At 36.0% G+C, this 17,313-nt stretch overlaps 1 protein-coding gene and 1 non-coding gene across 8 annotated transcripts in view; both read left to right on the top strand.

The window, feature by feature from the left end:
- Btbd7 (BTB domain containing 7) overlaps positions 1-17,313 on the top strand; it is a 105,412-nt gene that overhangs the window by 73,438 nt on the left and 14,661 nt on the right. Inside the window, exons 1-6 of one of the 7 annotated variants that reach the window (XM_013144394.3) lie at positions 2,872-3,013; positions 3,984-4,037; positions 5,705-5,913; positions 7,632-7,707; positions 13,347-13,507; positions 16,909-17,052. In XM_013144394.3, the coding sequence (XP_012999848.1) occupies positions 3,004-3,013; positions 3,984-4,037; positions 5,705-5,913; positions 7,632-7,707; positions 13,347-13,507; positions 16,909-17,052 (654 nt within the window). In that variant the 5' untranslated portion in view covers positions 2,872-3,003. The other 6 variants (XM_063241092.1, XM_003462645.5, XM_063241093.1 and 3 more) reach the window with 6 other exon arrangements.
- LOC111754784 (U6 spliceosomal RNA) lies at positions 6,696-6,801 on the top strand. The gene has a single exon (XR_002789455.1). It is a non-coding gene; the product is annotated as a U6 spliceosomal RNA (small nuclear RNA).

The raw sequence follows: 17,313 nt of genomic DNA, 5'->3' as shown, positions 1-17,313 counted from the left end.
CTCTTCTTCAAGGTTCAGAGTCAGTAACCAGTGGCTTATTTAAAAAGAAAGGAAGCAACTTTTTTGCAAGCCTGTTTGTACTTCAAATTTTATTTCTGATTTCAGTGCCACCTACTGTAACCCTTTACTTTAATCCTAGTATGCAACTCAGAGTCTGATGGCCACACGACATTGAAATGGTTCCCACTGGTATTGGTTAAACAAGTTAGAAGGGGATACCAGGCATAATGACAAGCGTGAGTAGGGAATCAAGATAGACCCTGACTGTTCAGAGAGCTGTCAACATTGAGCCTAACATTAGTTATCACTGGAGTCTGGAGAAAAACAAAACAAAAATTGATAATAAAAATATAAAGTGATCTTGTTAGCATGCATAGCACAATCATTTGTGTTCCTGAATTTTAAATTAGTTTTACTTCTTTAAGCCTTGATTATTTATTCATATTCTATAGCTCAGGTTTTTGAAAAGAGAAATCTTTACCCACATTAAGTAGTAGGAAGAAAATATTCTGATGAGAGAGAATAGAAAAATATACAAGAAGGAGGCAAACCTGTAAAGTGTGGTTATCACACAAAAGAATTTTAAGAAATTGACTTCATGCTGTCTGCCAACCTCACAATCGCATGGTTGAAAACTGCCGTCTAAGCAGAATGCATTGATGCTTTTATCTATTAAATGCTGTATCCATAAGTAGAATTTTTCTGTTAAAATTGACGATAATAGCTTTTGAGTTCATCCAGAAAGTAACATGCTTTATTTGTCAACCATTACTGTGTAACAAACACCCTGAGGACTCAGTGGCACTTAACAAGTGTTTATTTTCTGCAAGTTTCCAGGTCAGCTAGTGCAGCTCTGCTTTCATTTGCAGGAACTGGGGCCGCTCCAGTAGATACTATTGGTCAGCAAGAGTGGGTTGTTCCGGGTGCTGCTCATTCTCTTGGGACCAGCAAGCTAGCCATAGTGCCGTTCGCATGGCAGAGCCAAGAAGCCAAGCCCAGCTGCTGAAGGAGGAAAAGTCACAGGCTAGAGCATTCCTGTACAGAGTGTGTCCTTAGTAAGATAAGTACACAAGTGGAGACTATAAAGAAACGTTTCCAGTAATTTGCTGTTGCCACGTTATCTAAGGGGCATTTCCATTGAATTTTATTACAAGTGTTGCCCATAACAGATTAAAAATTTATAAAAACAACCTAATTCTTGACCCAAGATAATTTGAAAATTACCAAGATAGAATGTATGGCATCCTGCTCACTAGAAAAGAATTTGTGTGTGCATGTATACAGGCCTGCTCATCTGTGCAGTGGTCTGAAGGAATTTGTATCACTGCATTGCCAAGAATCTGACCATCTTTGGGTGTGCTGATATTCTGGTCCAGAATGTTCCAGTAAAGTGACATTATGTGACACCTTTGGCATCCTACTTGTTTGCCTTCTCCTGCCAGCCTCCTTTCTGCTCTGTTACATGTATGTTTTCAGCCCCATAATGTTAACCTTGACAAAAGACATAATTACTAATAGTATGAAAATACTGACAATATAACTTGTAAAATATATCTGTAACATTCCAGGGTTTGTTTGAGTTTTGGGGCCTACTTAATATCACCATGTTTGGTATGTTTCTAAGATGCTTTCATTTTCATGAGAGAAGTGCTTCTAAATTGATCAGTTCTAATGAAATTGATCAATATAAGGCCAAACATTACAGACATAAAATGGGGGAGAGAGACTCTTTTTTTTCAGGAGGGAAAGAAAAGGATGTGTGTGTGTATACCTTTTCTTCCTAGTTCTTTGACCTTGGGCAAGTTATTTGATCTTTGTCATTTCTTAGCTATAAAATGAAAGCATAGTATCTTCCTTGAGAAGTGCTAACATTAAATATTCTCAGCACATAACACAGTTTGGCATATATACATAAGTTTTCAAAAACATTGACCAATATTCAGGGGGGTGGATTTTTGTGTTTGCTTGTTTGCTTATTGAGATAGGTTCTCACTATAGTTCAAGTTGGCTTGGAACTCCCTGTATACCCTGGCTGGACTTGAACTTACAGCAATCCTCCTGCCCCAGCCTCCTGAGTGCTGGGCTTATATACATTCACCACCAAGCCCAGCCACTATTTTTTTTTTAATTAGCTGGCCATTAGATTTCAGTCTCTGTAGATCAGAGATAAGGTCAGGCTGTACCCCTGAGGAACTCTTAATCTGGTGGAGGAGTTAGGTGAATATGTAAGAAAGATAAAGTATTATTTAGTTCTATTTTAGATAGAAACATAGGGCACCAGGAAAATTTTTAGATAGGCCCTGACCTTACCTAACACCTGACATGTGATCTGGGGAATAGTAGATTCAGGGTAGGTTTTTAAAACAGATTTTGTCTAAGTTAAATCTTAAATGATACAGAATCCTTAAAGAGGAGAATTAGGAGGATACCAGAAAAATGGAGCAACATATAAAAAGGCCTTAGAGTTTGGTAAAGTTCTAGGAAATTGTAAGTGATGTGGTATCATTTGGATCACATGACAGCCCTACAAAGAGAGGTAACACTAGTTTTATAGATGAGAAAATCTCAGTTTCAGAGTTAAGTGATTTGCCCAAGGTGATTTTGCTACTCAGGAACAGAGTTGGGATTTAAAGTCTAGTTTGTCTGATTTCAAAATTCACCTTTTCCTACTGTGCTCTACTTCTTTGTAACTTTCAGAAGCATAAACATACAACCATGTTATCTTTAAGTCTCTCTCCATAGTTCTCTGTTGATATGCTGGGTTGTAGGACTCTGATACATCCTTTCCTCTAATTTTCTCCGCTTCATTCCTGAATACACCTGTAAGCTTGCTGTTCCCATCAGATTGACTCACTCTCCTGCCTTCTGCTCCAGTGATTACTTTAAGTAACATCTACTGTCTGCTGAATGAGGCCTGTCCTGGCTTGATGTTCAAGGCTCACCGTAAATCAGGAAGACTGTTCAGAACTTCCCTTACATCTCACTTCTCATCCACACATATTCATGCCTTCAGGTATCATTTACATGTTTGTCTCACTGTGGTGGTCATACTGTGTCTTAGAAGGGTGTTATTTTAATGTTTTGATTTTCAAATTACTCCTATTTTGTTACCATTTTTCTAAAAGCTATATTCCCTTTGGGATAAAAGCAACTTGGTGTCTTCTGATCTTATTAGTTCCTATCTAGTGAAAACGTTATTTGTACTTGGTCCCTAATGTGATGAGCCAGCCTCTGCTCCTACTTTTCTGGAGGGATCTTTTTTTGATAAAGGAGAAAAATTCTAATTGTTATGAACTCCTTATTATTGAGCCACTTGTTTCCCAGGACCTACCCTTGGAAGAGCAGAAGTCAGTTATTTCTCCTCTCTCTCATGAAGGGCCATCAGACATTTAAAGATAGTTCTTAATGTCTCTCCTGAGGTTTCTCTTACATAAGCTACAGAATCTCATTTGTTTGGAACTTTTCTGCAATGCAGGTCTCAAGCTCACTGCTGTTTTCCTATCATCCTCTAAAAACTCTGTGATTTAAACTGCCTATGTGAACACAGGGCACAGAAAAATATGGAAGAGAGTAGTCTCTGATGAGGACTTGATACTTACACCTTAAAAGCCTGAGATTGCTTTAACTTTATAGCAGCCATATCACATTTTGCATTCCCAAGTTAAAATTCCCAAGATACTATTTTATGTAGGTAGTAGTACACTAACTCACAGTCTACTCTGCAGTTGATTTTCTTCAGCCTTAAGTGTGGCGCTTCCTAGTATTTCTATTTGTATTTCAACTCGACTTTGACCAATTTTTTTGGCCAGTTATTGTTATGCTATGCAGTATGTTTAGGTCATCTTGAGATTTTAAAGCTTTCTTTCCAAATTTTGGTAGGGCAGGGGGTGATACTGAAGATTGAACCCAGGGCCTTCTGCATGCTAGCCAAGTGATCTACCACTGACCTACATCCCCACCCCTTTATTTGATTTTGAAACTAGGTTTCTCTGAGTTGACCGGGTTGGCCTCAGACAATGTTCCTGCCACTACCTCAGGTAACTGGGATACAGGTGTATGCCACCATGCCTAGCTTACTTTCCATATCTTTAACCAACTGCTTGATAAACATGGCAAAGACAATGACCACCCCCTCATTGTACCCGCCATTGATACTGCCTACAGAGTGGTTCTTTTCACAGCTGTTCTGTTGCCTGCCTCACATCTATAAGGTTCTATTTATTTATCCTGTGCATTTTTATTTAGCACCTACTATGTTCAAGAAAGTACTAAGTATACACTAAAGACAGCAGCTTCTGTCTAATGATGCTAACAAATTAGCAACATCATGAAATAGTTTGTTAAATGTTTTATGGACATCATGTTACATAATTATTTAATATTCTCTTTGTTGGGTACCATATTAGAAAAAGGAAAAGAAGCATTACTTTTTGTCAAAACCATAGCAGCTACTAATGATCTTATACCCCTGAAATGGGATTCACTCACTTCTCTTTCAATGTTCAAGAATTTCTCTCTCAAGTAACTTTAAACTTTGTAAGTCTCTGGAGTTCACTGATGCCCTTTCTTTTGGATATATCTTTTTTTTTTTTTTTTCCTTTTATTTTTTTGTACCTCAGATCAAACTCAGGACCTCACACTTGCCGGGCAGGCACTGTGCCGCTGAGCTATATCCCCAGCCCTTGGCAATATCTTTTACAGCAAAATTTATTGGAGAGTAATCTTTAGAGCCTTATTTTTATTGTTGAAAGCAATAATGTTTAAATGTTTTCTTCTTTTGCTTACATGTTATCAGAATTGGAGTTGGTTTATTTGTTTTGTTTGCTAGGACAGGTCTCTCTATGTAGTTCAAGTTGGCCTTGAACTCATTATGTAGACCAGGCTGGCCTTGACCTTGAGCTGCCTGAGCCTCCCATGTGCTGGGGTGGTTTTTATTTAATAGTAAACTTAGTGAAAAATTTCTGTCCAACTTTAACCATTTTCCTATCTACTGTCTTTCTCACTCAGATTTTATATCTTTATTTTTTGAAATGATCTTACTTAAGGAGAATAGCTGACTGTCCTCAGATTTTCTTTTCTTGTTCTTGGAGCACTTAAAATACTGTATGACCTTCTCTGGAATCTTGCTCTTTTTCACTTAAATCGCTTGTTTCTTTTTAATTTTGCTAGAATTAAGCCCAAAGGGGCATAAAGTTTTCATATTTTGTATGTTTTCTGAGGAATTAAGTTATTAACAACATAAGATTCAAAGTTTTTGTTAGGATAATACAAAAAACAGGTATCTCCATGGTTGGCAGTCCACCTATCTTCTCAGGTGTAGACGTTGCATCAGCATGTCATTCATTTTCCTCTGGTCAGGTTCCACCAATTCAGCATTTCTACCTACTCTTCTTTCCCCTCGGACTGGTGCTTTACACTCTTATTTGTATTGCTAGATTTGCACATAGATGTTTATTCTCTTGAACAGCTGGGAAGATTCTCCACATTTTCCCACATATCCACCTCTTTACAGCTGCAGATTTTCTGTAGATGTCATAATCCATTACTATCCCATTCCAGCAGTCTTGGTGATTTCTGTGAGATTTTGTTTTATTTCCTTGAATTCTTGGTACTATGGCCAGCTTTAAATATAGTGCCTAGCACACTAACATTCAATAAGTAATCGATTATGATTAATCTCAGAAGTCTTTGCCTTCTCTTTTAGGCTGTGAGGATATCATTGCAGAGAGCATCTCATTAGATACCTTAATTGCCATCCTCAAGTGGAGCTCTCATCCATATGGCTCTAAGTGGGTACACCGGCAAGCTTTGCATTTCCTCTGTGAGGAATTGTCCCAGGTCATGACTTCGGATGTTTTTTATGAACTCAGCAAAGATCATCTGCTTACTGCTATCCAGTCTGACTACCTACAGGTAATCATTTATACACCTCTCAAAATCATTGTCATTCATATGTGCACCAAAAATTCATCTGTACCCTGTTATTCTTCTATAGGGAGGGGGGCAGGTTATGATCAGACCACTCAGGAATGCCCTCTTGATATTTGCACAGTAGAAGTTTTGTGCCACCTATCCAGTTATATCAGAAGAGCTTGAGGCGGTAGGTGAGGTCAGAAGTATATCTCAGTAAGGATTTCTTGTCTTCTGTTAATGTGGATTCACTGTAACAATTTCTTTAGGTAGAGTATCAGGTACAGTGGCCCTTTGGTTCATGAATACTTTTGTTTGCAATTTGATTCACAAACAGAAATGTTTGGCAAAATTTTATTTTTGCTTGCAAACTTAGCAACTGGTGACAGACATGACCATTTTTCACCCATAAACATAAATGTGGCCATCTTTTCCAAATTCACAAAACAGCTAAAGTTTATGAACCAAGGTACCACTGTACTTAAATTGTACATAGTAACTTAATCAATGCTAAGTAAGGAATAATATTCAATTTCTGATCTGCTTAGCTGATTGTAAAAACTCAGTATATATATTCTGCCAAAGTATAGTAGTATTTCCAACTACTTATTTTTAACTATACGTGATTTTTAATATATTGTGTCCTTATGTCAATCTAACTTTGTAATTTATTAATAGATTCTAATACAAAAAGTGCTTTCAGGTAAAGTATTTTTGAGCCTAATTTTTTTGGGCAGTGTTAATTTTATGCTAAAAACAATACACTTTTAATGCTATAAAACCATAAACTCAATTTAGCAGCACATACACTGAAACTGGAACGGTATAGAAAAGATTAGCAAGGTCCCAGGCAAGGACAACACACAAATTCATGAAGTATTCTCTATTTTTTCTTTGCCATTTCATGTCCTTTTTTTTTTGTACTAGAAAAATTACAAAATACTATCATCTCAATCAGAAAGTGCAGTAAAGAGTTAAATAATCTACTCTGCGTCTATTTTCCTTTGATACTGCTTTGATTGCAGAATAATTGCTGTCATTCTTGGGCTTGATTTATGGAGGATCTTTGCTCAATAACCTTGTCTCACTGTTAAGATCAATTGTTATCTATTTATGGGAATTAGAATGTGTTCATGCTCTCAGATTTTTGTTTTTAGAAGCTTTTCATTCCTTCGTAGAAAATAAAAAACTTGGGAAACAACCTACATTTGCTCTGAGATTTTAAATAAAGCACAAAAAAATGAGAGATACATTACCACGGTATAGATAGAATACCTATGAAGGTCATAATCTCTTTTGTCACAAGATGACGAGATACTTCTCCTGTCCCTGCAGGAGGGAATAGATTCTGTATCATTGCACTTTTACTTCCATGAATGTATTTATTTCCAAGTTGTGTTTTGGCAACTGTATAGAGACCATATAGTGAGATAATATAAATTTAAAATAGGAAGAAAACAGAAAAGGCCAGGGGGGTAGAAATAAGAATAATAACTTTAGTAGAACACACAAGTAAGGCTGTTAGACGAAATACATGTAATGAATTTTTGAATATTTGTTGTTGATGAACCATAAATTTAACTCTGAAATTTCAAACAGCCAGGGGAGAGAGAGAAACATGGTAAGTTGTACTTTCTGTTTTATATTATGATTTAGGGAAAGTCATTAGTGAAATTAACAGTTTATCTAATTTTTCTAAAATATAAACTTTTTTATTATAGGCAAGTGAACAAGATATCCTTAAATATCTAATTAAATGGGGAGAGCATCAGTTAATGAAAAGAATAGCAGACAGAGGTAAGTTTAGAAGATTACTTATGCTAATCAGCTTGCATAAATTTTTGATGTTTTTTTTATATTTCCAAAAGCTTACTGAAATACATACTATGCATCATTCTTGAAAACAGACACTTTTTTAGTGAAAATAGTTTTTTGACATCAATAGAATACTTTAGTCAAAGGCTATAGTTTGGTAAAATAAACATCAGAAAATTTTACTTTGCAATTTTAATAGGTTACTTTTTATGTTTCTGTGTGCTTAGTGTTGCAATTAATGGGCATATTTGAAAATTTTCATGTAATGATTCAAATATTATAAATGTGTATTGTTGTTGAAAACATTCTGAAATTAGTGTTCATAGTTGCACAATAACGTGAATGTACTTACAAATCACTGAATTGCGTACTAAAATGGTGAATTTTATGTTATGTGAATTTTGCCTCAATTAGAAAAGTATGATCGGCTAGGGCTATAGCTTGAATAGAATGTGTGCTTAGCATGTGCAAGGTCCTAGGTTCGATCTTTCAGACCAAAAAAAAGAGAGAGGAATATAAACAAGTGTTTATTTGTTGCTTATTTTTAAATGTAGTAGAAGGTAAAAGAGTTAGTGCATTTGTAGAGTTGTTCTGTCACACTTTTATATACACAAGTTTTTTTGCTATGCTTCCTTTAAGCCTTTTTTAAAAAATGGCCGGATATGGTGGTGGAAGCCTGTAATCCCAACACTTTGGAGTCTGAGGCAAGAAGGTCACAAGTTTGAGGCCAGCCTGAACTACATAATGAGGAAATAATCTACATAATCTGAAAAGGAAAAGAAAACCTTAAAAGTATCTCTTTTTAGTATGCTGCTACCCAAGTAGTCAGGAGTGGAAGTGGTCCTGTTTTATTTTCTCCTAATTTATTTTTCTGTGGTTTAGAAAAGCCTTTAGCAATTCTCAGGTGAAAATTTTTTTTTATTTTGAAAGTAGTAAAATACAACAGAACAAGACAGAATAAAGCCAACTGAGACCATGTAATGAAATTGGTACAGAACTTCACAGCAGGTTACTGGGATAATAGTAATAGGTATCACGGTATATTTTGTTATCTTTACAATAGTTGTTCTTTCAATCACGTATATCAAAATAAAATGCAATACAGAACGTTACAGAACTTATCAAAACAGAATATTGAATAGAGCAGTACCATTAAATCAGAATAAAGCAAAACTATAATAAAAATATTTGCCTTCAAAGAGATGGTAGAAGGAAATCCCCTTACTTGCTATGGTCAGCCTCCCAAGAGATGCTCAGATTTCTGGTTCCCATTTGATAACGGGGGCACAGGGGAAGGGGGTAGGGAAAGTGGGATGTTTGACTCTAGGCCGTGCACCAGTAGGTTCACTATTGCTTAGCAGGGAGGCAGGCTGGTTGCTTGGTTTCCTAGCGTCCTAATTTCCAACATGATGTGGACTCAGGAGACATTGGTGGTTCTCCCCCTGGAGGGGCGGTAGTCTGCCACACCAACGTATTGCAGATCCAGGTTCCAACATGGTGCAGATCTCAGGAGACACTGGTGGTTCTCCCCCTGGAGGGGCCATAGTCTGCCACACCTCAGCCGTTGACCAGGGAGAGGAGCTGCTTGCTTGGTTTCCCAGGGTCCTACATTCCAGCATGGCGTGGATCTCAGGAGACACTGGTGGTTCTCCCCCTAGAAGGACCGCAGTCTGCCACACTGCAGCCGCTTACCAGGGAGGCGAGCTGCTTGCTTGGTTTCCCAGGCTTCTAAGTTCCCAGATGAGAATTTTTTTAAAAATATAAAAACCAAGCCGGGCATGGTGGTTCACACCTATAGATCCCAGCACTCAGAGCTGAGAAAGGGGGATCACCAGTTGAGGGCAGCCTGGGCAGTGTAGCAAGTTTGAAACCAGCCTGGACTACATAGTAAGACCCTGTATCTCAAAGACCAACAAAAAAGTAAGAGTGCATGAGTGTGTGTGTGTGTATCTGCAGTAAAGTCAGAAAGATTTATAAATGTCAGTTTATTTATAGTTCTCATTTGTATAGTCCATATTTGTGAATTTATCTACTTGGTAAATTTTACTTGTAACCTCAAAAATTCATATTCATAGCACTTTCAAGGTCATTCATAGACATACATAGAGCAGCAGAAAAGCATGAGTCCCTCAAATGAGCACATTCCCAGCATAAGTTCCACAGGGAATAGCACATTGATTTCTTGTTTCAAATCTGCTGTAAACAAGGGTCCTTCTCTCAGTCTAGTTAGTGCTGCTTTTCACATTTTTATGTTCTTATTAATGATTTCAGTACTTAAAACAGCCCCCAAGTGTGATGTTGAAATGTTGTGTAGTGTTCGTACGTACAGAGTGGCTATGAGTCGCCTCATGGAGAAAATATTTGCATAGGATAAGCCTTTTTTAGGCATGAGTTATGTTGTTGGACATGAGTTCAATGTTAGTGAATCAACAGTGTATATTAAATAACTTGTTTTTAAATAGAGACACACACGGAACTAAGTTATCCCTTGATTAATCGACAAAAATGTTGTATCCATAGACTCACAGAAACCTAACCTTAGGGTTTCCTCCCTAGAACAGCAGTTCAGAGCAGCAACAGTGACAATGAAATTGACACTGTTCATGTCAATCTTATAGAACGTACCTACTGGAAATAGCAAGGATTGGTTGTAGATAACTGTATAATCCTTGTAAGTCATAGATTGTTTGTTGATACAAGGTTGGCAATGATGGAGGGCTGTGTTTATTTTGGGCAGGCATTGAGCATACTTAAAGGATAAATTTCCAATGGCCAGGATCAAGAAAACCGACAACAAATGCTGGAGAGGCTGTGGGGAAAAAGGAACTCTCCTGCACTGCTGGTGGGAGTGTAGACTGGTACAGCCTTTGTGGAGATCTGTCTGGAGATTTCTCAAAAAGTTGGGACTGGAAATCCCATTTATTCCAGCTATTCCACTTCTAGGCATATTCCCAGAAGAACTGAAAGCATCATACCACAGTGATATATGTGCACCTATGTTTATAGCAGCACAATTTGTAATCGCCAGATCTTGGAAACAACCCAAGTGCCCATCAACTGAGGAATGGATAAAAAAGTTGTGGTATTTCTATACAATGGAGTATTATTCAGCTATAAAGAAGGATCACATTGAGATATTTATCAATAAATGGGCACAGCTTGAGACCATACTCATTAGTGAAATAAATCAATCTCGCATGTGTGAATACCGAATAGTTTCCCTAATGTAAATAATGATTCAAATATATAAAAATATGTGGTAATCATGATTCCCCATTAGGTGGCCTTGAAGCCTTATAAAGTTTTCACTCATTAGTTAGAAAGGCTTTATTCTGGGCTTCTTGATATGAAAATATTTGAAGCTAGAGTATATGAAGTTTTATCCAAATATTTCAAGGAAAAAGACACTATGGTAACTACTATTAAATCAGGCTATAAGGTGGTGAAGTACTAGGTTGTTGAAACAGTCATGCTGTGACCTCTATTGTTATATTGTTATGTCCTGTTTTATCTCAATCTCCCCCTTATTGTTTCAAAAAAAAATTATTTAGTCATTTCTTATGTTTGTCTTAATTAAAGAAAAAATTCAAAAAAATTAGGATATATAAATAGTAACTCTTTTCGATTTCCTATTAACTTGTTTTGAAGTCCTGTAGTACTCCCACGATCTTGTTTTGACTGATTAGACTCTGTTCCATTCTATATGATAGTATCAAGTTTGAAGACATAGGCAACTACTTTGAAGACAATAAGATTCACTAAGATACCCATTCTGGTTTGACTATTGTCTTCTTTGGAAGTCCTGTAATGTTTACAATGCCTAAGTTTTATTGGTCTTGTTCTCTACTGTTTTGTCCAACTTTATAATATCTAATAAGATAGACAATTCTTTTTAAGGAAACAAGGGACAACGTTGATAACCATTGTTGATAAACTTGTACTCTGTTCTACACCATGTGCTATGTCTATCCTTGGTATTGACTGACAGCTTTGTTTTGCCATATTTGACTGTATTCTTCCCCACCCCCCCAAAGAAAGTAATAAGCACTAAGGAGTAATAAAATCCAAGATGTGTAAATTTTGTTGTAAAAAAGAGAGAGAAAAAAAAAAAAAAGAAAAAGAGCTCTAACGGATATAACAGCAAGTGTGTTTGGGGGTGTTAAATAGCTGACTTTATCAATGTTTTTGGAACATTGAACACAGCTGTTTGCAGTCTCCCTGTTTGAATGTCCACCTTGTGTTCTTTGATACTGTGATTTGAGGAACTATTTTCAAGAAGATAGTGTGTAATCTACTAGCAGGTAATTTCTTACTGTTATGTTTTTTTGTTTTGTTTTGTTTTGTTTTGTTTTGTTTTATAGTTCTGTATTGCGTGTACCCTTACGCCGCTTTGGTTTGTTTTGTGTTTTTCTCTTTTTCCTCTTAAATTAAAAAAAAAAAAAAAAAAAAAAAAAAAAGGATAAATTTCCCTAAAGAGCATAGTTTTCAGCCTGGATTGAAATGAAAGATTTCTGATTTCTCTGCAGGGGTAAAAGGAAGCTAAGCAAACAGGCCACCCCTTTGTTTCAGTCACCTTCATTTATATAAGGAGTTCACCCTGACCTGTCAGATGTTAGGGGTTTCGTATAAGATTTCATCTGAAAACAAGACACTACTAAAAAAAATTTTCAGAAGTGATATCTACCTTATGTTAGTACAAAGTCAAATCATAGCAAAGCAAGAGAAAAATTGTTCCCACACAAAATTTTATTTTGAATGGCTCCACAAAAAAAGCGTAGCATCTTGAAAATGATCTGTGTGTGTATGTAAATAATGATTTAAGGAAAGCATTAATTTTCTTATAGAATACTGTATTTATAAAAACCTGACATTTATATTTTTGAGTAAAAATCTTATTCACTGTTAATTTTTTAAGGGAAAAACCCCTTATGTTTAAAATATGATTAAAAATATCTAAAATTAAGTAATTGAACTCTCACCTCAATACCACAAGTATGTGTATTTCATATCTTCCCCGTTTATTAATACCTAGTAAAGAAAATCTTTATTCTCAACTTTGGACAGTGAACTACAGTATAGTACATGTCAAAAATGAAAAGGTCCACTTATATGCAGTAACATTGCTGTGCTACGGAAACTTAGGAAACTTAATAAAAAATTTAAAATTATGTAGAATGTGTATTAGGTTTTGTTCCTTTGGATACTAAGTCATAAAATGTTAAATTGCTATCAAACATAGACAGCATAGCAAACATATTGATAACCTGGAGTGATGCCCTGTGCTGCCCCTGCTGTGCTAAAACTGGTCACAAAAGTGAGAAGATTAAGAAAAGACCCTTGATTAAACTGGGTTTTGTTGGATTGTCATCTTTCTCCCTTTAAGTTACCATGCAGAAGAATTTTATTCTTCAGTATTGTGTATACTGTGGACCCCACACATCTTTTCAATCCAAACGTCTCTAAATTACATAAACTTCTTAAGACTGAAAAATAATTGCTTCATAGCCCCTTTAAAAAGCAGAGGTACTTAGTACATAGAGAGGTGCTGAGAATGTATGTACTCCAGAAGAAAGACTGAAAATTTTGAGTCGGATAGAGACCTTTTATTTTCTGTCTCACAGAACCAAACTTATTGAGTGGAACAGCACACAGTGTGAACAAAAGAGGAGTGAAACGACGAGACCTGGATGTCGAGGAGCTTAGAGAGATCCTTTCTTCTCTCTTACCTTTTGTGCGAATTGAACACATCTTACCCATAAACAGTGAAGTCTTAAGTGATGCAGTAAGTGCCTTTTTTTTCCTTTCATGAAAAGAAAAACACCAGACTTGTTTTAATCACTATAAATAATTCCTAATAATAAAGTATTGTGAAGGCTATAAAGTACATGAAGACAAAACAAATGTCTTTTCCACACAGTGGTGTGTCCCCAGTGTCTGTCACATAGTACAAATAAATGTTGGGTGGACGAAAGTGATGAAGGGAAATAGGTCTTACTTTGTAAGGGTGTAGTTTCTAGGAGATGCCTTCATCAGTTCAAATCAAATAGATCTTTATTTCAGAAGGAAAAGGTAGAAAATGTATTCAGAGACTCTTTAAGAGCAGAAAAAATTAGACAGGGAGAAAATGAAACAGTCATGTTACTTCCATAATTTTTAAGTAAATTTTTTCAAACTAATACTAATAAAATTGGTTGAATTAGTGAATAGAAGAAAAATTAATTAACAAATTTGTTTCTAAATTTAATGTAATGCTTGTAAACAATTTTTTCTTTGTTTTTTTATTTATATAATTGTACAAATTTAGAAGTTACAATGTGATGTTTAGTACATATTTATATGCTGTAATAATCAAATCTGGGTCATTAGCATATCCATCACCTTAAACATTTTTCACTTCTTTGTGGTAAGAACATTCAAAGTCTTTTCCAATTATTTTGAAACATACGGTCCAGTGTGGTGGTGAGCTCCTGAAATCCCAGCACTCAGAAGGCTGGAGCAGGAGGATTGCCGAAAGTTCAAGGTCAGCCTAGACTACATACTGAGTTCAAGGCCAGCCTACACTACATAGCAAGACCCTGTCTCAAAATGAACAAACAAACAAAAACATATATATGTGTGTGTGTGTGTGTGTGTGTGTGTGACATTATTATTAACTGTGGTCACCCTACTTGCCATACAACACTAGAACTTCTTCCTTCTAACACTGAACCCATTGACTGGCCTCTGTCTATCTTCCTCAACCCTCCCATGCCTCTGATAATTATTGGATAAAAAAGCAGGATTGTCTAAACCATGGGAAAAGGTCATTGGAGGTGAAGTAATGTATAGTCTGCACATATGTATCAAACTGCCTTCCTGAGACACATGTTCAGAAAACAGCTGCCTTAGCATATTAGAGGGTAGAGTTTTTGAGCTTTCTAACATCAAAAGCTCACCCATCGAACACTTGATCAGCCCTAAATGAGAAGACTCAGTTATTTTAACAAAAACAGCCTTTAAATTCTGAAAAGTAACCTAAGTCACCATGATCATCATAAGCTGTACTTAGGCAATGTGCTGTCCAACCAATTGGAAACTAATAATGTATTTCTCAGCTATATGATTTTATCTTTTCAAAAAGCCCAACTCCTAGCCAGGCGTGGTGGCTCATGCTTGTAATCCTAGCATTTGGGAGGCTGAGGCAGGAAGATCCTTGAGAGTTTGAGACCAGCCTGGGCTACAAAGTGAGCTCAAGCCCTGCCCGAACTGCATAGAGACCCTGTCTCAAAAAAAGACAAAAAAAAAAAAGTCCAACTTCTTCCTTTATTGATCATTTCTATATTATATTTTTAGTGTCAATCTTTATAAGACTTAATCTTTATTATTTACCTTCTACTAACTTGGGGTTGAGTTTGTTTTTGTTTTCTAGTTTCTTGAGTTGCAGGGTTAGATGGAGGTCGTTCTTCTACAGATCTTCAAAAATTATATAATATAGGACAACCCTTCTAGAGGTAAAGCATTTTGAAATAGTAGTGTCTAACTTAGAATGGTAGCATAACAGACAAGACAGAATAGCCCAGAAAAAAGTCCTAAGTAAAATAACTATTTATCAAATTTGATTATAAGAAATGTTCAGTTTTGTAATCATCTTCCAGATAAAGAAAGAAATAAAGTAGTGGGGCTTTTTTGTTTATTTGTTTGGCTGGGGTTTTTTTTACCATTCTACCAGTTAATCTTTGAAATACTGTCACTGTCCCATAGGAAAAGTACAATGGTATACTGGTAGCATTATTGATTGCAGCAGTCCAAATGCGTAAAAGTTGAAAATGGTATCAAAAGCCATCAAAGTGTTGTTATTCTTTAATCTGGTAACTTCACCTTTGACCTGGTAACTTTGTCTTTGATGTTTCTTTTGAGAAATACTGGTAGGAGGAATCATGTGCATGTATGTGTGCATGCTTGTATACATATATGTATAAAAATTTTAGTGTCATTTACCTATTTGGCAATAGTTTAAATTTCTAATAACAGGAGAAATAAGAACATAGTATGACTACTCAACAAGACAATTTGTTGTCCTGAGAGGACTAATATTACCATGGAAAATGCTAATGGATGAAATATAGCTTTTAAAAAGGAGGTTACAAAATACATTATTTTTATGTGCCAATAATCAATTATGTAAAAATTAACTTGAAACAGACTAGAAGGAAACATCAGCATAATCTCAGTTGCTGTAAGTATATTGAGGATTTTTTTCTTTGTTCTCTATTTTAAATACTGTAAAGTGCTGTTTTATTAAAAAGTTTTAACTAGTGTATCAATTAGGTGCTATTGTATTTAATAAGAGTACTGTTAGAGAAACTCAGTTATAGTTTTGTTTGAAACCTGGAATTCAAACTAAATTGAATCCTATATTTAGTTTAAAAAATATTGTGGAACTTTGGCTAGAAAATGTAAGTCTCTGCTTTAGTTTCATGCCTAAGAATGAATCCCCAATAAAGACTGGCTAATCATGGCCATTGACCTTCATGCTGTCTTTTACTTGCTAAGCACCCAGCCAAGTGCTTTTATCTGCATTGCCTTTATTTGGTTTTTGATTGTTGATTGTTATTTTGTAATATGAAGACAGAACCTTGGGCCTCATACAGCTAGGCAAATGCTCTACCACCAAACTACACCCCTAGTCCCTGTCCTTTACTTAATCCTTACCGCCACCTTTGGAGCCAAAGGATTTGAGTTGTAAACTTCTAGCATCAGTTAAGGAATAGCAAGGCCACAGCATAGTTAGTTGTGCAGTGCCCCACTTTGAGGGCCATACAGGAGCCCATGAGGTATGGCCACATAAAACAAGATACCCTGGCCGCATGGCTGTTAAATGGGGCTTCCAGTGTCGTCATGCTGTCAGTAGAGGCCAAGTCAATATTCTCATTGTGCCTTGGTAGGATGTGGGAGCAGGAATAAGCAAGGGGGGGATTAATATGTCTCTTCTTTTTAAAAACTGTCCTTGAGAAAAATGGGAAATTATAGTATCTTCTTATGACTGAATCCTTTCAAAATTTTTAAGCATTTGAGGTATTTCTAACTTTTATTTAAAATGATATATTTTGTATATTTTGATTTATGTTTATCTTGGTGATGCTTGTAATTCCACCCAGACCTCCAGTTATTTAAAAAGTTTTTATCTTGTTTTTGTTTTTTAAGATGAAAAGAGGTTTAATTAGTACTCCTCCATCAGATATGCTTCCTACAACAGAAGGTGGAAAGTCAAATGCCTGGTTACGGCAAAAAAATGCTGGTATATATGTTCGACCTCGGCTGTTCTCCCCCTATGTGGAAGAAGCAAAGGTAATGAAGCCACTTGAAAATATTAGACAACTTTATTACAGACCATATGCACAGCCTGGCGTGGTTCAAGGTCAGCCTGGACTACACAGCGAGACCCTATCTTTAAAAGAAAAAGGCACAAAAATATTTATCATGCGTTATTTAAATGTTTGGAAATCGTCGTAAGTGTCCAGTAATAGGGAAAATGAAAATAAATTCCAGCTTGACTACTTAACAGAATTGTTTTGTGAAATGTTTAATTATCAAACATGTTTAACACTT

This window comes from Cavia porcellus, unplaced genomic scaffold (assembly GCF_034190915.1).
Source record: "Cavia porcellus strain 051 isolate PalLab524CR breed Dunkin Hartley unplaced genomic scaffold, mCavPor4.1 scaffold_31, whole genome shotgun sequence".
NCBI lineage: Eukaryota > Metazoa > Chordata > Mammalia > Rodentia > Caviidae > Cavia > Cavia porcellus.
This window is presented reverse-complemented; position numbering and strand designations above follow the sequence as displayed.